This window comes from Artibeus jamaicensis, unplaced genomic scaffold, assembly GCF_021234435.1.
Source record: "Artibeus jamaicensis isolate MK-2021 breed Jamaican fruit bat unplaced genomic scaffold, CSHL_Jam_final contig_60, whole genome shotgun sequence".
NCBI lineage: Eukaryota > Metazoa > Chordata > Mammalia > Chiroptera > Phyllostomidae > Artibeus > Artibeus jamaicensis.
This window is the reverse complement of record NW_026521900.1, coordinates 10,151,292-10,173,502: the sequence shown is the minus strand read 5'-3', so window position 1 is coordinate 10,173,502 and position 22,211 is coordinate 10,151,292. Positions and strand designations below refer to the sequence as shown.

General features: G+C 45.4%; 1 protein-coding gene across 6 annotated transcripts; it reads right to left on the bottom strand.

Moving 5' to 3' along the window:
• Positions 1–4,762: 4,762 nt before the first annotated feature.
• Positions 4,763–12,934, bottom strand: USP11 (ubiquitin specific peptidase 11). Of its 6 annotated transcripts, none has more exons than XM_037160099.2 (20): positions 12,832–12,934; positions 12,532–12,662; positions 12,105–12,222; positions 11,608–11,753; positions 11,423–11,484; positions 11,203–11,302; positions 10,686–10,859; positions 10,422–10,580; positions 9,823–10,047; positions 9,610–9,693; positions 9,408–9,502; positions 8,503–8,709; positions 7,800–7,852; positions 7,344–7,604; positions 7,199–7,269; positions 6,901–7,013; positions 5,851–6,000; positions 5,650–5,765; positions 5,392–5,480; positions 4,763–5,308 (listed from the first exon to the last, which is right to left on the bottom strand). In XM_037160099.2, exons 3-20 carry the CDS (start codon positions 12,148–12,150, stop codon positions 5,165–5,167), a joined length of 2,295 nt encoding a protein of 764 aa, XP_037015994.2. In that variant the 5' UTR covers positions 12,151–12,222; positions 12,532–12,662; positions 12,832–12,934; the 3' UTR covers positions 4,763–5,164. The 6 variants fall into 6 exon arrangements, with proteins under 6 accessions (XP_037015994.2, XP_037016011.2, XP_037016003.2 ...); XM_037160116.2 differs by having other exon boundaries at positions 7,359–7,604; XM_037160108.2 differs by having other exon boundaries at positions 7,344–7,601.
• Between the last annotated feature and the right edge of the window lie 9,277 nt (positions 12,935–22,211).

Below are 22,211 nucleotides of genomic sequence, written 5' to 3'. Positions count from 1 at the left end.
AGAAAGTTGGTGGTTAATTTCCCATCAGGGCAAGTGCCTAGGTTGCGAGTTTGATCCCCAGTCGGGAGGTGGATGGGAGGCAACCAGTTGATGTTTCTATCTACGTCAATGTTTCTCTCCCTCCTTCTCTTTCTAAAATCAACAAACATATTTTTTACAAAAGAAACACATGTAAAACAATACTCAAGGGGAATAACGTCAGCAAAATGTCAGATTGGGAAGCTCCAAGATCTCATTCTTCAACAGAAACTGAAAAATACTGGTGAAAGTTTTATAGCAACCAAGTAAGCGTCCAATCAAGAAAAGGCCATGTTCAAAGTCATAGGAACATTTTGTGGCATTCTTACTTGCCCTCACCCCATCCTCTCCCCGGTGCCATGGTAGTCATGGTCTTGATGGCAGTCAAGATTTCAAAATCAGCAGCCAGATTCCCAGTCCCCTCCCTTGAGATCAGAGAGGCCAAAGCAGACTTTACTTGCAAATGATTGTGCATGTGTACCTTGTTCCATATTATTTTCTTCTTTCCTTGTTCTGGATGTATTATTCATTTATTTCCTTCGCTCTGTTTGTTCAAAATTTATACTTTTTCTAGTCTTTAGTTTGATAGCTTTAATTTATCAAGCTATGTAAGTCCAACTGAAAATCTTTTATTTATTGATTTTACAGAGAGGAGAAAGGGCAGGGGGGAGAGAGAGAATATTTTTTGTTCCATTTATTTATGCATTCATTGCTTGATTCTTGTATGTACCTTGACTGGGGGTCAAACCTACAATCTTGGTGCATTGGGACCACACTCTAACCAACTGAGCTACCCAGCCAGGTCTAACTGAAAATCTTTTAAAAGATGCATTGTATTCCTTAGTACACTTTTACCTAGAGCCAATTCACCAATTCCCTTTTCACCTATGTCTAACGTGTTCTTAAACTCATCCATTGACTTCTTAAATTTTGTTATTATTTATCTCAGGTCTATCATTTCTACTTGGTTCTTTTTTAAATTCATTTTCATTTTTCAAATTTTTTAATTTCTTGCTTACTTGTAATTTTCTGTATTTACATGACCAGAGTAAACATAGCTCATTTACACTGATGTCTAAGAACTTTCTGTATTGATTTTTAGTGAGGAAGGGGAAGAGAAACATTGATTTGTTGTTCCACTTAGTTACACATTCATTGGTTGATTCTTTTTTTTAATTTTCTTTAAAATTTTTTTTTATTTAATTATTTTTCAAGTACAGTTTTCTATATTTAACTCCCATCCCAGCCCACCCCCCCCAAAAATTTTATTTCTTTTTAGAGAGAGGGGAAAGGAGGGAGAAAGAGAGGGGGAGAAACATCATTGTGTGAGAGAGATATCAATTAATTGCCTCTTGCATACTCCCAACTGGGGGCCTGGCCTGCAACCTAGGCATGTGCCCTGACAGGGAGTTGAACTGGCAAATCTTTTGGTTCCCAAGCCAGCACTCAAACCACTGAGCCATACCAGCCAGGGCCATTGGTTGATTCTTGTTATGTGCCCTGACCAGGGATCAAACTTGCAACCTTAGCATGTTGGGACAACTCTTCAACCAACTGATCTATCTGGCAAAAGCTGATGTCTGAGAAGTCTTATCTTAGTCATCTTTATGTAATTGACTGTTGTCTTTTCAAGATGTCTTTGGTTAAATCGGGGAAGCAACTTTAAATTACTTCATTTTAGGAGGGCTTTGTTCAGGACTATTTGTCCATAGGCAATGTCTTTTTGTCCTTATAGCCTATTTTGAACTAGCTGTTTATTCCTGCTTCCTCATCTTCTAAATGGGGTAACAGTACTTAAATCATACACCTTCCCTGAGGTTTATTTTTTTAATATACTTTAATGTTATGCTATTACAGTTGTCTCATTTCCCCACCTTCACTCCCCTCCACCCTGCACACCCCACTTGCACCCACATTTCCCCCCCTTTAGTTCATGTCCATGGGTCATACTTATAAATACTTTGGCTTCTACATTTCCCTTACTATTCTTACCCTCCCCTTTTCTATTTTCTACCTAATATCTATGCTACTTATTCTCTGTAACTTTTCCCCCTCTCACCCCCTTCCACTCCCCTATTACTAACCCTCCATGTGATCTCCATTTCTGTGGTTCTGTCCCTGTTCCAGTTGTTTGCTTTTGTTTTTGTTTTAGGTGTTGTTAATAATTGTGACTTTGCTGTCATTTTGCTGTACATGTTTTTTGTCTTCTTTTTCTTACGTAAGTCCCTTTAACATTTCATATAATAAGGGCTTGGTGATGATGAACTCCTTGACCTTGACCTTATCTGAGAAGCACTTTATCTGTCCTTCCATTCTAAATGAAAGCTTTGCTAGATAGAGCAATCTTGGATGTAGGTCCTTGTCTTTCATGACTTGGAATACTTCTTTCTAGCCCTTTCTTGCCTGTTAGGTCTCTTCTGAGAAATCAGCTGACAGTCTGATGGGAACTGCTTTGTAGGTGACTGTCCCCTTATCTCTTGCTGCTTCTAGAATTCTCTCCTTCATTTTAATCTTGGCTAATGTAATTATGATGTGCCTTGGTGTGTTCCTTCTTGGGTCCACCTTCTTTGGGACTCTCTGAGCTTCCTGGACTTCCTGGAAGTCTATTTCCTTTGCCAGATTGGGGTGGTTCTCTTTTATTATTTGTTCAAGTAAGTTTTCCACTTGTTGCTCTTCCTCTTCCCCTTCTGGTACCCCTATAGTTCAGATGTTGGAATGTTTAAGGATGTCCTGGAGGTTCCTAAGCCTATCCTCATTTTTTTGAATTCTTGTTTCTTTATTCTTTTCTGTTTGGTTGTTTCTTTGTTCCTTCTGGTGCACTCCATTGATTTGAGTCCCAGTTTCCTTCCCATCACTATTGGTTCCCTGTACATTTTCCTTTATTTTATTTAGCGTGGCCTTCATATTTTCATCTAATTTGCAACCAAATTTAACCAATTCTGTGAGCATCCTGATTACCAGTGTTTTGAACTGTGTGTCTGATAGGTTGGCTATCTCTTTGTCACTTAGTTGTATTTTTTTCTGGAACTTTGATGTGTTCTCTCCAATAAACTGTCCTGTGAGGCTGGGAGTTTATCCCAGCACCTCAACTCCCACAGCTATTTTCAATCGGTGTTTTGAAGGTATATTTCCCTGCGCTGGGACCCTGGGTTGTGAAGTCTGTCTTGCTCCCCAGTTTTACCTGGTTTATCTGTACACAAATGTGGGATCAGCTGCCACCTTGCACACCACACCATGCTCCACAATCTGCTGCCTTGCTAGGTCTGCCAGCCACCACCCTGGGCACATGGGGTTCACCAGCCACCACTTTGCCACGAGTCCTCTCTGCCCTGGTTGCCTGACTGCCCCTCCTACTGGTCTGGATGAATGTGTCTACTTTAACTCCTTGGTTGTCAGACTTCCATACAGTTTAATTTTCCATTGGTACTAGCTGTTCTTTGTTTTTAAATTGTTTTCCTTCATTTGGTTGTGCAAGGAGGCAGTGTGTATACCTATGCCTCCATCTTGGCTGGAAGTTCTACCTGAGGTTTAAATGACAGCTTTTAAAAAAATAAATGACAGTTTTTCGAGTTCCTGGATCCAATCAGAACTGAAGCTAGTACCTCTTATTTTTCCTGAAGTCAGTTTGGGCTGGATCCCTCACAGGAACTAGCTTGATTTTTGCCTGTGTCAACTGCACGACTGGGAGGTTTGTGGGTGGTAATGCTGGGTCCAGTGACCCTCAGAGTAGGTCTTGTCAGGTCTGGTGCAAAGGCAGGAGGCTGGGGGGGAACATCGAGGCCCCCACCTGTGGCAATGGTCTCTTAAGTGCAGCTGAGCAGGATTCCCTTCCTCAGTGTTAAGGTTTAGGAGGGGCTTATGTCCAGATACCATGCATTTGCCCACTCCATTCCACAGGTGTCCTCACAGAAGCTGTTTTTGAGGCGATAGTTGGCACTTACAAGTGGGGTCAGATGGGAGATGTCCAGTGTTTAAATGGCATCTTATGCTCACACCAGGCTATAGCCATTCTGTGGTAGATGCTCCAGCACACTCTTCTCTGGATTGAGGTTGGAGGGATCCTACCTGGTAGGAGAACTGGGGTCATGGTGCGATAGGGCCTAAGTACAGGGTGAAGCGACACAGAATTTTTATCCTGTGAGTTTGGTGGGTTTGGGCCAGGTGTACCTTTTCTGCAGTTCTTAGAGGACACTGGTGGGGAACTGTGAAGTGATCTGTATAGTATCCTTGTGCCCAGAAACTACACATTTGCCCACGTGAATGCCCATCTATTCTGGGTACACCTTTCCCCATCAGTGGTAGTGCAGATCATGCCCACAAAAAGATTTCCATCTTGGACCCAGAGGCCAAATGGACCCTCCAGAGACCAACACCAGTGTAACTTGTGAGGTGTGCTGCCCTCCTGAGAGAACTTCAGCAACTGCTTGACCTCTGTACCTCAATTTCCCCATCAGAAACTGGAAATGACAACTCTTGTGTGGGACTGTTATGAGGATTATGAGTCAGTATGCATAAAATGCTCCGGAAAACACTGGGCATGCACTTTGTGCTGCATGTGTGGCATGCAGATGGTACTTCAAAAGCACTTAGAATAGCACCTGGCACACAGGTGGCACACAATAAGCACTCAAGGACAGCATCCACCACACATGCAGAATTCAGTAAGCATAAGCACACATAACCACACAGGCATACAACTGGTGCTTAGTAGATATGTGAACAAAAACCTCCTCACACTGCCAAGGAACACACTGGTACTTTATATATACACAGCGAAAGGTACAGGGTCTCAATAAGAAAATACACTCTGTTCAGGTGTACCCAACCACCACCCCCTCAGAACAACACAGGCTGAGGACAGAGGAAAGGGCACAACCATAAATAGAGGATAGAAGGGAAGGTTAATGCTCTACGGGGCAAACAGAGGCAGGGACACACTGCCGAGAGGAGACACAACTTCTTCCCCAGGAAAGAGCAATATGGCAGCACAAGAGAACAGTAGCCACAACTAAGCCTGTGATACCTGGCACGGGGCGGGGGGGGGGGGCGCGGGGAATCTAACACAGGTTAAGAGGACAGGAGTAGAGAGAGGAAGGAAGAGAACAGAAATAGCTTCCTTTCTTGTGACAGACAGGGCCAGAGCTCTTCAGTTTACATCCATGGACTCAGTTTTGGGCAGGGAATCACAGGTAGGAGGTGCTGGGGGATCAGGTGAGCCAGGCTGGGGCTTGGATTGCAGACGACGTACCACATCCTGGCGTTGGTAAAAGAGGACATAGGCTGCCTTGGACTGCAAGGAAAGGATAGGAATCAGTATGCATTGGGATGGGGGTGGGGTTGGGAAGAGGGGAGAAGGGAGCTCAGAAGTCATACCTCAATCTGATTCTCAGACACAGGCGACACACTGCTGTCATCAAAGTAGTGCCACTGTCCACTGTCCTTGTTGCAGGCAAATGTTGTGTCTGGAAGAGAAGGGGAGATGTCCTCACTTACCCTGAAGTGCTTAAGAGGTGTCATGTTCACTCTTTCACTCCTCCCACTCTAATAATGCCACGACTGGCTCACACATCTAATCACCCGCTGGGGATGTCCTGACCCTCCCCCTCTCCAGGGCACGCCCCTGCCACATACAGTGTCCATCACGCAGGCCCCCATAATGGTTGGACACCGCAATGAGATCATATTTGTACAGCTCCGGGGCTGAATCATTCTGTGGCTTGATTACAAACTCAGAGAAGTCCAGGTCCCTGTGGGTGGGGGTAGGGTTAGTAAGAGCATAACCCCTCCCAACTCCCTGCCTTTCCCCCCAGCCAACCTCCCTGGACCCCAGACCGAATAGGAAACTCCACAAGGGTGTCCAGCTTCTCTCGGGAGAACTTGGTGTAAGAAAAGCGCTTCAGGTGGATGATCAGAGTCTCAGGCAGTGTCCACAGGTCCAGCTTCTTGGTGGCCAGCTGGTGCTGCTTACAGGAGGGGCAGTACCTACAGACAGAGCCCAAATCAGAACCTAGACACTTTCTGGGCATGCTCTGTACCAGTGGCCTTCCTGGGCCCTGTCCAGTCCAGAGACGCTGCTCTTATCTCCAGCCTGCTTGTTACTCTAGTTTATTCTTCACATGTCACTCATCAAGGGCTCACCAACCGCTTTCTCTTTGTGTTCTTATACTCATGTGTCTTTTCGTTTGGTTTCTGGTCTGTGAGATGGTGTTAGTCTTATCTCAGAGCCTGCCTCTAACCCTCTCGTTTTTCTCTTCCTATTTCACTCACTTACCAGGTAGTCACTGACTGTACTGTTCAATCCTTTGGCACTACTTTGTATTTCTGTTCCCTTTCTGCCTGTGGAGATTCACTCTTACTGACTGGTTTGAGCTTTTTGGCTTTATGTTCTGGTTATTCTGCAAGTATCTACTGAGCACCTACTGCATACTCCACACTACTATAATCAGTAAAGAGACACACAGTAAGTATACTTAAAGTCTTCGACCCTCAAGGGATTTACTCTGACAGAGAAGACAAATAATGACGCAAAAGGGGATCTGGGATATGACATCGAGTGGTGTTACTGAACTAAAAAGAAAGTAATGCTTGGCTAGGAAGAGCACTGGGAGGTAATAGGGTCATGAGAGAACATCTCTCTGATAAGGTGACATTTGATTGGAAACCTGAACAAACTGAAGGAATCTTGTCCAGAACTGGACAAAGAGCATTTCTAGGAGAAAAAGACAGCCCAGGCAAAGGCTCTGAGGTGGGAATATGGTCAGCGTGTTGGTGGCCAGAGTGACAGATGAGTTTGAGGGGAAGAGAGAGGTTACATCTAGAGGTAACAGGGACTTGGGTACATGGTCCCACCCAGTGATAGCCCCAAAGGCCCTGGTCTCTCACCAGGGGTTTTCCTTCTCCAGGGTCTCCACGGTGGTGAAGAGCTCAATGCACTCCTGCAGCCTCACCGGAGCTTTCTTCAGCACGTACCCAACGCAGTCATGCTTGACATAGCCCTAGGGTAGAGGAGTGGCGGCCCACCAGGTGTGGATGGATAAAAGGGAGTGGGGGGTGGAAGACATAAGGCAAAGTGGTAAGAGCTTGGACTCTGAAGACAGGAATCTGAAGCCCTGGGAAATCTGTGTGAGGAGTTGAAGGGATGCAGCTGCAAGTGTCCCCCCATACCTGGGGCCTTATTTACCTCAGCCTCTACCTCGTCATAGTAACGCTTCTTCATCTCTGGCTCCCAGTCGATGGCAATGTACGGCTGGGCTGGAGGTGAGGGAAGTGGTCATGGGTCCTGTTGCCAAGGAAACCCCCCTCCCGCCTCCCCAACCCTGGCTCACAGCTGAAGGAAACACCATGAGTATCCTCGTTAAAGTTCGAGCGGTCACTGGTCCCGTTGGAGTTCACTGTCTGCAGGGTGAACAGGTGCTTGCGCCGTGCTCTCTGGGGCCAGTGAGATGGTCCAGGAGAGTTGTTCATAGGGGCTCGGCTCCCGCCAGCAACTCCAGAGCTTGGCCCAGCCTGCTCCGGCCCAGGATTGTGGGAGCTGCCCCCAGCCATGTTTCCAGGCTTGGGGATGCTGTTCTTACCCTCCATATCTGCTAGGATAGGAGAAGATGTCAGAGATGGGTCTGTGTGAGCCCCGGAGAATGAACAGCAATAATCATCCAGGTGGATCCTGTTGCGGGGTCAGACTTACCCTAGACTCCCCCATCCCACAATCCCTCCATCTGGCTGCAGACTGTTGTACAGACCCTCATCCTTGTGTACCATTTTGCCTTCTTCTTCTTCCTCACCTTTCTCATCGCCATCATCCTCATCGTCCGAGCTGGGTCTGGTCACATAACGTCTACAAAAAGAACAGAGGAGACTCTCAAGGAGGGGCACAGGGCAGGGAGGACAGAGGCCAAGATTCTACACTGTTTGTAATGGGAAGCCACTTGTAAGTGCCTACACTAACAGTTGTTCATGAGGAGCCTGGAAAGTCTCAGGATGTGATATGGAAAACACGGCCCAACAGTGGACGATCTGGTGGATCTTAAGTGGGATAAGCCACTGGCACACAGACACACAATCTGCTGTAAATTCTGGTCAGGGAAGACTTCTGAGGAGTGGATTTGTAAGTGGAATATAAGGGAGGGGTTAAACCAGGCAGCAAGCACAGTGCTCTGCTGACCTCAGAAGGAATCTGGATTTTAAACCCCCAAAAAATCTACTGGTAAAAACACAAATAAGCAAGCCTCTCCAAGGAGGAGACAGTTTAAGTACAAGTTTAAGTGGACAGTTTTGTCTACTTTGTTCACCTCTGTATCTCTAGCACCTAGGAGACGTGGTGGCAAAGCCAGATGTTTAGAGACAGAAAAAAATCTACGTGTTTCTATCTGGCCATATGAAGTTTAAACTGTCTAGTGGCCTTAGAAGGAGGTGAGGTGGTAGCCAGGCAGCTAGACACCCAAGTTTGAGTTCAGACCCCACCCGTCCCTTGAAGGGCAGACTCACGAGAGGCGGTACAGCAGGATGTGGTACAGGGCATCCCAGGAGAGCCGGTCCCGGGGCACTGACACCAGAAGTGGGTGTCCAAAGAGCATCAGGCCATAGTAGGAGTTGTTGTAGTCCCGGGCTGGGGTGCGTTCCCGCAGGTAGATAGGGAGCACCACATCCTCCCTGGTGTTCTCGCTGATAGAAGACCTGCCCGACACCTCATATCTGCAGGGGTGGACATCAGATCATGCCCAATCAGGACACCCGAGAGGGACTTTCGGACTGACCCAAATGCCCTCACCCACTCACCCCTCGCAGACTGAAAATATTTTTAAAAGGGTCTAAAGAGTCACCCAGTGTTTTGTGCTTTGCAAACCATTAGGTGATTTAAATGACATGTTGTTTATGTGATGTTTTATACAGTACTTTGGTGCTACCAAAGTACTGAGGAGGGGAACAAGAACTTTTAGTAATGAAGGGATTTAAAATCATTTTCTTTTTGGGAAACACTGCTTGGTTTACAAAGAACTTTTATACCCATGAAGCACTTTCTATTTTAGTTACCCAAAGATTTTAATGTTTTGAATGCTCTCATGTTCAGAAAGCATCTTAGTGTTCCCTATTACAAAAATTGTTTTGGTTTTTGGGGACTGCAATATGAGAAAGGAGTGCAGGGCAGCATCTGGTGCACAGGAAGTATTCAGTAAGTGCTGAATAAAATAAAGAAGAAATAGGAGCCCCCCTCACATAATAAGGAAGGGGATACCTTGTACTAGGATCTGTCACCCACCCCACTAAGGCAATGGCTGAAGCCTTGTGCAGAGCCAGTGCCCCTTGAATCGGGTGAGGAGAGGAGGGGGAAAGAGGTTAATAAGCAAAGGATGTTCCTGAGGAACCCCAATCTTGCTGGGTCCCTCACTCACATGAAAATATCATCTCGGTCCAAGATGCTGCTCAGAGACTCCTCCAGCTGATAGATCTTATAGAAGCGGTGACTGAAGACATCAGCCACCATCATCTGGAAACAGGATACCAAGATGGGGCTGGTCAGCCTGTAAGGCCTCCATAGGCCCTTTGGCCTCCCTGCCCTTGAATCCCACCCTCTATCTGTCCACAAAGACTCACCCTTTCTGGTGAGACACCAGTGTGTTTGGCCAGGGCCACACACAAATCTGAGATCTTGCCTTTCTTGGGGACCACGAGTCGGTGCTGAGCAAGTGCCCAAAAAAGAGAAGAAGGGCATGCAATGAGTTACTGCAGGAACCTTGAGGCATGGCACAGTAATCAAACCAGCTCTGACTACATGTTGTCCCTTGTGGTGTCCCCATACCCCCCTACCTGCTCTGGCTTGCGGCGAGGGTCCATAGAGACAAAGAAGACCTCCATGACCCTCTTGTGGCTAACAGGCAGTGGGACACTGAGGTAGCAGAAGGGGTCGAAGGTCACAGATACATTGCCACAGTCAGGGCACACCAGTGTGGACTTGAAAAGGCCATGGAAAGTATCCACGATCACAGAATCGTTCCGCCGTTTGTGGTTCTGCCAGGCTTCCTGAGCAACCTCCTGTTGACAGAGTCATAGGAGTAGCAGGTCTTGCCCAAGGCAGGGGGAACCATGGTTTGGGGTAGACATGCGTGGGGTTAAGGTTAGGGCCGCTGGTCAAGTTCAGAGGTAGATTTACAGCTAGGGCTGTCTGGAGACTTCACTGTCAGGATTGGGGTTTATTTTGGGTAGCAGACTGGGTGGGGGTTCTCTGGGTTGGGTATGGGGGTAATACGTGGTATTGGAGACGAGGTTGGGAGTGAGGTTCCAGCTGAGGTCGGGGGGGGGGTAGGGTGGGGTATGAGATACCCTAGGGAAGCCAGAGAATCCCCAAAGGAGAGGCCCCAGTGGCTTTAATGGGGCCCTCAGGCTGGAGGTCTTTTAGGAGTACCTACATGATCAGGCCGCCCAGCGGCATCGCACAGCTCCACATATTCCTTCTTCTTGACCCGATTGAGGTCCTCATGCAGCCCATCCAGGAGGAATGACAGCAGCTCCTGTGAGTCATGCTGCTGGTAGCCCAGAAACTGGGATGCAAAGTGGCCAACCTTGGTCTGAGAAGATGGGAAGGGCCGACGGCATAAGAGGGAGTTAGTTAAGAGAGTCAAGAGAAGTAGGGGTGCAGTGGGGGTAAGGGGCAACTCAGGGCTGAGTCACACCTTGAATACATTGGGCACAATGGAGCGGTGGTGGCCAGACCAAGCCTGCTTCACCAGGTCCGCATAGGCCTCTGCGATTTCACCCTTCATGCCCAAAGGGTTGCAGAAGTTGAGCTCCTCCAGGTAGCGGTTTTTGAGGAAGTACTCAGTGAGCTGTGGCACATTGCTGAGGCACTGCAAGGGGCAAGGCCAGGGGAATGAGGTGGAGAAGAGAGACATGACCAAGGAAGGAAGTGAGGAGGAAGGGGGAAGAAAGAGAGAAGGGGCAGGAGGGGGGAAAGGCTCAAGAGTAGGGGAGAGAAGACAGGCAGCATTTTAGGAGAAGAAAGTAGTGACAAGAGGGAGAAGGGAAAGCAGGGGGCCAGTGGATGAGAAGCCATTGATGTTTCAGGAAGGAACGTGAACGCGAAGTCAGGCTTGCAACTCCTTGCCCTGAAGACCCTCTATCTCCATCCTTGATCCACGCTGATTGGAGCCCACCCCGTGGCTATGCCAGACATAGCCCTAATGGCCCCACCTGCAGGGCCGAGTTCATGAAGCACGTGTTGCCCAGGTTGGTGAGACCACAGATGCCTGGCTGGCCCTGGAAGTTCTCATCCTCCTTCGATGTGCTGCTCCTGGGGTGGATGAGAAACTATCAGCTGAGGGCCTACTACATGCGGGTGAACTGTGCTCATGAGCTCCGTCTTCTGCCTACTATGGGACCCCACTCTGGACCAGACACCCCAAGGGCTTACACAGCACGTGGCTGTTTGCTGGGCCAAGTGCCATCCTTGCTTCGGGTCTCCATGACGACCAACTGGTAGGAGGAAGAGAAAGAAAAAATGGGAAAAGGCATTTGTGGAGAGTCAGTGGGCACCTAGCTCTCACCTCCCCCAGTCTGAGCACTGCTGGGGAACAGAAAAGCACTCCCCACCCTTACCTGCCCAGAATTGAGAACAGCGTCAAGCACTGTGACTCGTGTGTTGCACAATCTCTCAAAAGAACCCTCCGCGTTCTTGACCCAAAGCCGTGTCTCTTCCTGAGGGCTCACTAGAAACTGCTCTCGGTCTGTGTGTGAAACTAGGTCTGTGGACAGTAAAGGAACACATTCGAGGTCATCCTGGGACACTGAATAATAGACCCATCTTGGCACCAGACCCCACCTCATCTCCACAGACCTTGCACACCTGTTCAGTACGTTGTGTCCTCAATGGTTGAACCACATTCAGGACTTGAGACCCCCAGCAAATATCCTCTGCCACACCAGCTAAGCTGCTAGCCCCTCAGGACCTCTGTCCAACTTGACCAAGGCCTTCTCAGTCCTTTACAGTCTGTCCAGGGCCTTCTCAGTCTGCCACAGCCGAACCCCGTGCATTAAGCTATTGAGCTATGACACGTGGCTGGGAACGCCAACTCATACATGATCCTTAGACTCACCAATAGAATCTGTGCGGCTGAACTGAGCAGTGTGAGGTGTGTCCATATCACTGTGCTGGACAAGCAGCAGTTCTATTGGGTACACCTCGACCTTATAAATGCCACGCAGTTCCACGACCTGGCAGGGTGGAAGAGCACACACACAAGTATACCCACAGCATACACACACGCACACACACACATAGCACGACCACCTCTGAGATATGAAAAGTATAGGCACAAGCAAACACATATAGGTGATACACCAAGATACCTGTATAATAATGACCTATGAGGGGAGAGGAGTGCAGGCACAGACATAGCTACACAGCGCATGTGGAGACACATGTACACACATGGGTCTGGACCCATGCCGGGCCTATAAGGCCTTCCTCCTACCACATCCCCCACAGAATCTACCTCCTAGCACCCTCTCCACCCACCGTACCTTGCGTTCAATGGGAGTTTGGCCATGCTCTAGGCCATACCAGCTGACCAGGTAATGCCAAGCAGCCTCTGGGAGCAGCACATAGTCCTCACCTTCCACCAGTCCCTCTTTCAGGTGCCCGTTTACCTCATCTGTGAGGATCAGGGGGAGGAGAAGAGGAAGAATCAGGGAAATAAGGTGGTGAGTCATCTGGACATTTTATCAATGACCTAACACAGAGAAGGGGCTATGGTCATTTGTGGGGACAGAAGAGAAAAGAACTCCAGGGCTAGGCTGATGTGGGCAGGCAAAGGTCTGTACCTTCAAAGAGCTAGCATTACTGATATAGCCAGGGAAGGTGCTGGAGTCCTGGTCTCCTTCCTGTGCGTGCACTTCCCACAGTTTGTACCAGTGCCGCTCCACAAGGAACCTGGACCAGAGAGGTAACAGGGTTGTCACATGGTTATCCAGAGGTTAGTTTTGCCACTTCCCAAGGTTGTTACACTGAAACTATCAACATATTATAAGTCAAGATGACAAGTTTCAGGCATCCCTAAAACTGATAATGCTGTATGTCAATTACATCTCAATTTTTAAAAATTCCTCCCAGAATTCCAAACAAAAGTTTCAGCATCATATAAATAAGTTAGAAGAAAAACTTATTCAGCGAAACTCAGATTTGCACAGATTACCTAACTTCTTAGAATACTAGAAGAGATTTCATTAAGAGCAGAAAATGTGCTCAGAAAGGGGAAAAACCCATACCTACAGTGCTGGGGAACATGAGGTTTTATTATAGACTAACCAGTAATTCACTTGTATTCTTCTATAGCGTAACACAGTTAAATTAAGCTCAAAATCTGTAATTAGGTTTTAGCCATTAAGTGTGCAGTGTCTGTAACAAGACATAAATGGAAGCAAAAATCTTCAGCTAAAAAATGGATTAGTAAATTCTGAAAATCAGAAACTAAAAAAAACTTTAAATGCTAAAAGAATCATAAGGTTTTCCTTCAAAGACTGCATATCACCATTTTTCATCACTTTTGTATTCAGGGTTTATTTTGGCCTTATAATAAATTTCTGAGCTTATGATGACTAGCTCACTTTTTAAAAAAATGTGGCAAAAAACATACAACATAAAATTTACCATGTGACCCATTTTTAAGTATATATAGCTCCACCAGCTCTCTTTTAAAGGAGAAATGTTTATACGCACTACAAGGGTAAACAGTTAAAACTGGTGCAACTTGCCTTTGTAAAATGTCCTGAGAAATTCTCACATCTGGAAAACACCTGACATGTATTTAGTGTGAAACAAATGTTAACTGTTACTGTTCAATCCCAGGGCTTCAGCCTAAAAGCTCATGTATGCACAGACATACAATCCCTGTCTCCCCAAACCTGCTCAGCTAATCTGACAATAAAAAGCTATACCAAATATTTAACAACCTCAAACAAGTTCTTTACAAAATTATAAAACCGATGAAAAATACGTAATATTGTATTGATTAGTTTTCCAGCACTTTAACCCTATAAAAGGGATTCTTTAAAATGGCCACTTTCCTTTGTTTATAAAAGGATTAGAGAGGTAGGGGATGGAGGAACAGAAAAACTTTGGTATAGTCAAGGAGCCTTGCCTGAACTGGCAAACATTTCTGTCCCCCCCCCCTGCCCCGCCCCGTGGATCCCTACAGACCTGCACTTTACTGGTGCCAAAGACACACGCCCTCCCCACCCAAGTGGCTCCTGCCACAAAGCTCCCATCACTCATCTAAAAGGTCCCATCACTGAACCATCATCCCCCCCCTTCATGCTTTTCATTGCCTCCACTGACAGTGAGGTTAATTTATTCAGTTAAGCGACTTTATTATTAATGGGACTTTCAATGCAAAAGAAGACACTGCTCAACTTTTAAAAAGCAGATTTTTAAGGAAAGTTAACATTAAATACACTTTATAGGGGTAAGCAAAACCACTAGACTTGGCTACAACCTGAATTTCTAAAGGCTTCATTGAAGACTGAAGTTTTACAAAACTTAGTACCATGTTTCTTTAATTCAAAGACACTTAAAATTTTTTTAACATCTCTGAAATTGGGATGTCTTATAATCTGTCAGCCCAGGTGGTAGTCATACAGAGTTGTCACTGTTTGGCTGAAAAGCACCCGCATTATTTTATTTACTTCTAAGTATTAGATTTTTTTAGATGCTATTGTAAATGGTATCTTTTAATTTCAAATTTTCTAATTTGTTATTGTTAGTATATAGAAATACAACTGATCTTGTTGAAATCACCAATGTTTGCTTGTGCTTCCTCAAATATGTTAAAGGCTATGAAATATATGCTTATGGAAATAAGTTACTAAATGATATTATCTGTCCTCCAGTTTTCTTTTGTGTCTGGAGAAAAGAAAATTGGTTATTTTGGTTAAGATAATTTACATAATTGATTAACTACTAGATACAATTACAGATAAGTAGAAATATGGATATAAATTAAGAGCTATGATTAACTTGTTCAGATGGCAAATGTAATATTACATAGTTCTGAATTTATTATTTATATATGTGCATAAGCCTAAATACATGTATAAAGGCATATAAATACATCCTTTTCTGTAAACTGCTACATCAGTGCACCAAAAGAAGAATATTAGAATTTAGGCCTTTGTCTATTAGATGACCACATTAATTTATGCCCAGATTAGAAGTTCCTTTTTTACCAAATTGTTAACTCTTGAGGCTTTCTGACATCCTCTCAACTCATTTTTAAAGAGATTCCTTGCTTTAAAAATAAAAGTTAAGCTCCTAATAATCTTTGCTGTTTATCACTGTTTTTAAGAATTTGACTATAATATTTTTTGTCTTTACTTCAACTTATATCTTATCTTTTCTAACTATTCTTGATTTGTCCTTTCCAAATTCAGGCTCCAAATTCAGAATACTAACACTTTTAAAATGGTCTTTTATGCCGAACTATCTCTGGGAGACAACAAAGATTTGCTCCTTCACTACATAAAAAAAATGCCAATAAGCATAACTAGGTTTATCTAAAATTCTCCATATTTTAATTAATTTAAATTTTATAAAAGCTCTTGTTTTTCAAACTTAATATTTTAAAAAATGACAAAATGAAGTTTATCTTCCTAAGTTAATTATACTTACACAACAATTAAATATGCTAATATAAATATCTTTCAGTAACTGCATACTTTTCAAGCTAAAAAGCATACTCATGCTCAATTTCATCAAAGACTGATACATACAGTCGACTGTCTAGCAAAAGATTTCTCCCTTCAGGGTTTTAGATTCACAAACCCCTTTTTCCCTTTTGGTTCATGAAAATTCTGAACAAGCACAAGGGGGTACCAATTTAATTACAAAAGAATTAGATCCAGTAGCCAAGGCATATCCTACCTTGTGTAAGAGCTGTAGCAGCAATCACCAAACAAATGTGAACATTTCAGTTGATTTAGTTTAGGATCTTCATTAAATTAATGGTCCCCCTATGCTGTGCAGCGTTCTCCATTGACAGAATAGCAACTTTTCTATTCTAGTCCTTAATCATCAATGAATACTACGTTGTTGCTTTCCCTTCACACATTACTATCCATTCCGCAATACTGAATCCAACCACCTTCCTTCCTTTACCTGAACAAAGAACCCCAAGCTTGCTTACCTGTAAGGAAACTACCCACACCCTGAAGACCTTCTAGAGACTCCCTCTGATTATCCTGATTTGATTATGTTTGTAGATGGTTCACCATCCTCAAAAAGAAAAACTAAAATTTGCCAAGGAAGCTATGCTATCATAGACTTAAATTTACTCTTAATATATAAACTTCTCTTAAAATTAAATCAGTTTAGATGGCCAAATTAATTAATTAATTGCCCTTGCCCAGATCTGGCAACTGACAAAAGATAGAAGGTGCAAATATTAATAGTAATACGAGGCTTATGATTTAGGGGTTAGCCCATCACTTCAAAATGCTTTATAAACACAAATTCCCTGACCACTGCAGCAAACCCCTAGAAAATGGACGGCAAACTAAAGAACCTTGAGATGCTTTGCTATTACCTAAAGAGGTAAGCATTTAAAAAATAAAGTTAAGGAAAAACACCTCAAGGTATTATCCACAGTAACAGAGATAAACTGGCTTCAATACTGAACCAGCATTGGTGGGGAATGTTTTTTATTGACATAACAAATTTTAAAAATTCCCATAATTAACCATTTAAAAAGCAAATACAGTGGCATTCCATACATTCTCAATGTTGTGCAACCACAACCTCTGTCTAGTTCCCAAACATCTGCAACACTCCCAAAAAGGAACCCTGAACACCTCCAAAGGGCTGTAAGAAACGATCCAGTTATAATTGTTTTTTTTCTCAGGATGGATTGAGGCTTTTCCTTGCTGGAAAGCTATAGGGTAATGGTTTTAAAAAATGCTCCGTTTCTATTCCCGATTTAGGGAATCTCGACTTTGTCTACCCAGTAACAGAAATATATATTCACCAATACCATGATTAAAGCACTCTTTAAGACCTACACACCTCCCTGTAAATGCCGTTAGGTGAGAGCCCGCTCGAGGCGTTAGAGGAGCAGCAAGAGTCCAATATGGCCGGATGGAGAAAGTGAGCGGGAGGGAGGGTAATCAAGAGGAGAGAGCTAAGAAGAAATCAGAGCCTGGGACCACTCTCTAACCATAAAACCTTGCAAATCATTGTAAGAATTTTAGCATTTACACTGCATGAGATGGAAAGCTGTTAAAACGTTTTGAGAAATGGATGGACATAAATTATGGAAAGAGGAAAATAGTACCTGCACGGTGGAGAAACCAGGCAGATGCCGCCTTCTCCAAGTGATCAAGGCCAACGTCACCAATGACATCATGTGGATACCATGTACCACTTGATTCGTTAGACATCCAATATTTCATATATACCCTCCATAAAATAAAAGCTTAGACCACAAATACTATTTATGAATGCACACAGTGGTGGAAAAACATTAACTGAATTAAAAATTCAGGATAACAGTTTCCCATAGAGCAGGGAGGGGGATTTTCATCTGGGAGGAACACAGAAGGATTTAAGGTAACAACAGTCCGATCCTTAAGCAGCATGTTGAATCCGCAAATTCTTGTTTTAGTTTTCTTCAAGTTCTTTACTTTGAAATGGACTCAGAATAATTGCAAAAATAATACAAAAACTTCCCATACACCCTTCATCCAGACACTCCCAATTTAACATTTTATCCATTTGCTCGATCATTGTTCCTGTAAGTACATTTTTATATGTCCCATTTTTCAACTATGTGAGAATAAGCTGCTTACATGATAGCTCTTTACCCCTAAATATTCCGGCATGTACGTTCTCCTAAAATATCCTCATTCACAACCACAGTAATTAAAAGCAAGAAATTACCAGTGTTAATATCTAATCTACAGACCTAGTGAAATTTCACCCATTTTCCCATTAATATCTTTTACAGTACGAGAGAAAATTAATTTTATGAAGAAAAAAAGCATGGTTTTGAAATTATTTATTTATTTTCTCCTCTGGGATCCAATCCAGGATCACACGTTGCATTTAGTTATGACTCCTTAAGTCCCCCATTAATTCCTTCGATCTGGAATAGAACTTCATCTTTTGTCTTTCACGACCTTGAGAATTTTTCCTTAGCAAAGGCCATTTATTTTTATAGAATAACCGTTTTGTATAATCCGCTTAGGCTTACGTATTTCACAACTTAAAAAACGAGATGCAAGTCGGCGAAAAAGAAAACAAACCCAGAAACAGTAAGTACATGGCAATCACTGATTAACGGTGAAATCCGTAAAACAAGCCGATTTATTAAGATACTCATTGGCATTTTTTAAAATAGCTTTTTAAAAAACAAAACAGCACTAAAACAGAAAACAAATTTAACATCGAAGGTCCCTCCCATGCCAATCACCTGCACTTTCTTCTCCGGGCCTCGGGAGACGGCCTCCACCACAAGCAGAAACCACGCCGCGTCACAAACTTTGCTCCCTCGCGGGCGCCATTTTCTGCTTCACGGGGACCACCTCCCCTCTGCAGCAGTCTTTCCACGGCTTCACGGCACTCCCCTTGGCCTACGTCACCAGCCTCGTTCCCAGGCGCGGGCTCCTTTCTCCCGCCCACAGCCGTTGGGCTCCGATTTTGCTATTGTGACTTACGTCACCGCCTTTCCGCCTTCTCAGGCTCCACAGAGCATCCACAATCGCCCCAGACCTACTTGATGCCAAGAACACGCCCCCCCCCCCCCCCGCCAACAGTCTCCATTGCGGAGACCGCCTCCTTCCCAGGCTCCGAGGCCACCACGCAGGCTCGGGCCCACCCCCTAGGCCGTTTCTTCTCAGGCTCTGCCCCCTGCCTCCCCGCCACAAACCTCACGTGGAGGCTACGACACACAGGCCCCGCCCCTTTCCCCAGGACAGTAGATCCACTCGCAGGCACTTTCCCGCCCCTGTCATTCTCCGTCCCACAGGCCACTCCCCTGCCCCCAGGCAGAGCCCCTGTGGGCCTCGGCGCCACGTCCCCCTAGGTTGTCAGCACCACCACTGTTCCCTCAGTCGAGGCTCCGCTCGCAGCCCTGCCTCGCCAGCTCTCGCTGGCCCGCAGTGGACCGCTGTCACCCACTCTCGCCATTCTCGATCTGGCGCTGTTGGCTCTCCAGGCCCGGCATCACTTCGCGCTGTGGTTCTCCGTCCTCTGCCGGTGGATTCTCTGCGGCCGTTGACATCGCCTTTAGCCCTCCTCCCACAGCCCCCACAGTGGGAAATAGGAAGAGGCCCCTCAACTGCCACTTCCGGGTTCTGGATCCGGAAACGGAAAAGGAGCCCCCAAACAATCCTGGGTCTCTTACCATCTTGGAAGCAGACCCCAAGGTGGGACGCGTCCAAGGGCTAGGCGCTATTTGGGACCATGAGTGGTTATCTCTGCGATCAACAGGCAGAGTAAAACCTCCAGTTGGGAGTTAAGAACGATAAAGGTGTCTAGTGGGATTCTAATGCCATGTTCAGTTCGAGCAAGCTGTTGTTTGGAAAGTGGAGGCAGAGATGTCTGAGGTAGAGGAGGACATACAGGAGAGTGCTCAGGGTCACTAAGGTTCAGGGTCTTATCGGTCTGTGCTCTGCTGGGAACCACAGGTCCCTACCCTGGGAGCGGTGTTTTTGTTAGCATAACCAGAATGCCCATCCTTCAATGCACTACCCTCTTATTCTTCAAAACTCAATGTAAAAGAGGTGAGCACTTTCAAGGCCACCCAGGCCTATAGGCCACTTCCTTGACTGGATTAGATTTTATTCTCTCAACAAATATGTTGAAGGCAAATCAGTCCCAGGCCCTGTGTATTTGTCGGAGTTACAGCAATGATAGTAATAGCCATGCTTTATTGCAGGTAAATAGTAACCTTAGGCAGCAGATAGTATCCTTGTCGCCCACAGAGGGACTAGCTGAGGACAAGAAATGTTAATTTACTTTGCCCAAGCTAGTTAAGTGGCTGAGCTGTGGTTCCAACTCAGGAATCTCGGATTCCAGACCTCTGACCTTAATCATGGCAGATTCTCAAACTGTGGTCCTAGGCTTTCCACTGTTCAGGAGACCCTCTCAGGGGGTTTACTAAGTCAAAACTGTTTTCACTGTCATTTTCTCTTGCATGAGTGGTGGAAATTTCCAGAGGCTACATGACATACGAGAAACTTTTGGGTGTCCTCAACTTTAATTATGTAAAAGGATCCGAAAGTTTAAGAGCCACTGTACAAGGCCAGGGTTTCTCAGCCTAGGCAGTGTTGGCATTTCTCTATTGTGGGAAATGTAGGATGTTTTTGCTGCATCCCTGGCCTCTATCTACCATAGATACTGGCCACCTGGGACAACTAAAATGTCTCCAAACGTTGCCAAATGTCCTGTAGGGGTGGGGCAGGATTATTTCCAGTTCAGAATCACTGCATTAGGCTATGCCATTCATTCTTTTTTTTTTTTTTTCCTGCTAGAGCTCTTGGCTCTACCTGTTGGTGATAACTTTTATTTTTCAATTACATTTGACATTCAGTATTATATTAGTTTCAGGTATATGTTGGTCTCTGGCTCCCTGCATCTACCTGTAGATCGGCTATCCCCACCTGACCAACCCACGAATTCCCCAAGACAGGCTTATGATTCTGGGTCTGTTTCAGTGACTTCCTTCACTTTACCACTCATTCCCACAAGCAGTAACACACTTTGTCCTTCTCCACCTCTAGATTCATGTACACAGGTCCCTGGACCTGGAGTGTCTAGAATACCCCCTTCCCAAACAATTTCAATCCCACCCCCATACACACAATCTCATTTACCTCTGTGTTTAGTTAACATCTGCTAGGCAGGGGTTCTTTGTTGCTGTGATTCTAACCCCCAGCTCAGACCTGGTACAGATGAGGGGTTCACAACTCAGTTGTATAAACAAAAGAAAAAACAGCACCCTTTCGCCCGGGGGACCCCAGTGTCAGTTGAGTCTGTCATTGTTCTTCAAGCCCAGGTGCATTTTGACACTCTGAATTGACTCTTCTCATTGCCTCTCTGCAGACTCCCCCTCCCCATTTACCTGGGTAGCCTGTCCTTCCTAGCGTCCAAAAGGCCTCCCTCCCCAGACCTGGACTGTCTTTTCACCTCCCAGAGGCCAACTTCTGTCCACACCAATGGCCCTACCACTTCCCAGGGCAGTCACATGATTTCTAGCCCTTTTAAGTCTGGCCTGGCCATCCTGCCCCCCTTTGCAAGGTCCTCATTTTCCCAGCCTCCCTTGCTGCCACAGGTGACCACATCATCTTATTTTAGCCAAGGGATGGCACAAGAAGTCTGCGGAGGAACTTTGTGGAAGCTGCAGACCTGCTACAAGGAAACGGGCTGGAAGGAGGGTGCCATTTTCCCTGCTTGCTTTCCCAACTTTGAACACATGTCATCATGGAACCATAATGCTGCAAACTGATTTATGTCTCAAGTGCTTACAGGGACATAGCAAAGTGATTGGAAGCCTTTGGGCTCCTGCTGCTGGACTTCAGTAACCAGCTACTTAGGCTATCACCTGCAGCATTTGTCTGGCCCTGCCCACCCCACCTATTCTGCCTGGAAGCTTATTCTTGGCTTTGCCCAAAATGGTGGGACAGGGGCTGCCTCTCATGAACTACTGCATCCTTCCCAAGGTCATTTCACCCACACCTCACCATGGCTTTGATTTCTTCCTAGACACCAATAATCCAAACTTGCAGCTCATTGATGGCCTCACTCCCAATTTTTAATCCAAGTATTACAGGATTCCCTACCTACTCAGTGGTTCAAAATCTACCTTCTTATACAGTCTCTCTCCAACTGGCCTAACTCATGTCTAGGTCAGACATGTGGTGGTCACACTGGGCCTTTCTCCGCCTCATCTCCCTACCTCCTGGTTTTATTGGGCCCTCAACTTATCTTTCAAACAGCCTCTCTATACCTTCTTGTCTCCACCCTCTATCTGGCTTCCTCATTCTTGGGTAAATCTAACTCCTCTTAGCCCATCCTCTGTTCAGCCTGTCTTATCTGCTTCATTTCAGTGTTCCACTGTTGTATGTATAACCCCTCAGATGCCTTTTTCACAGTTGTGACATGACCCTGGCCCACTCCCAGTGCTCTCCTAGATGATGAGGACCAGGCATGAATT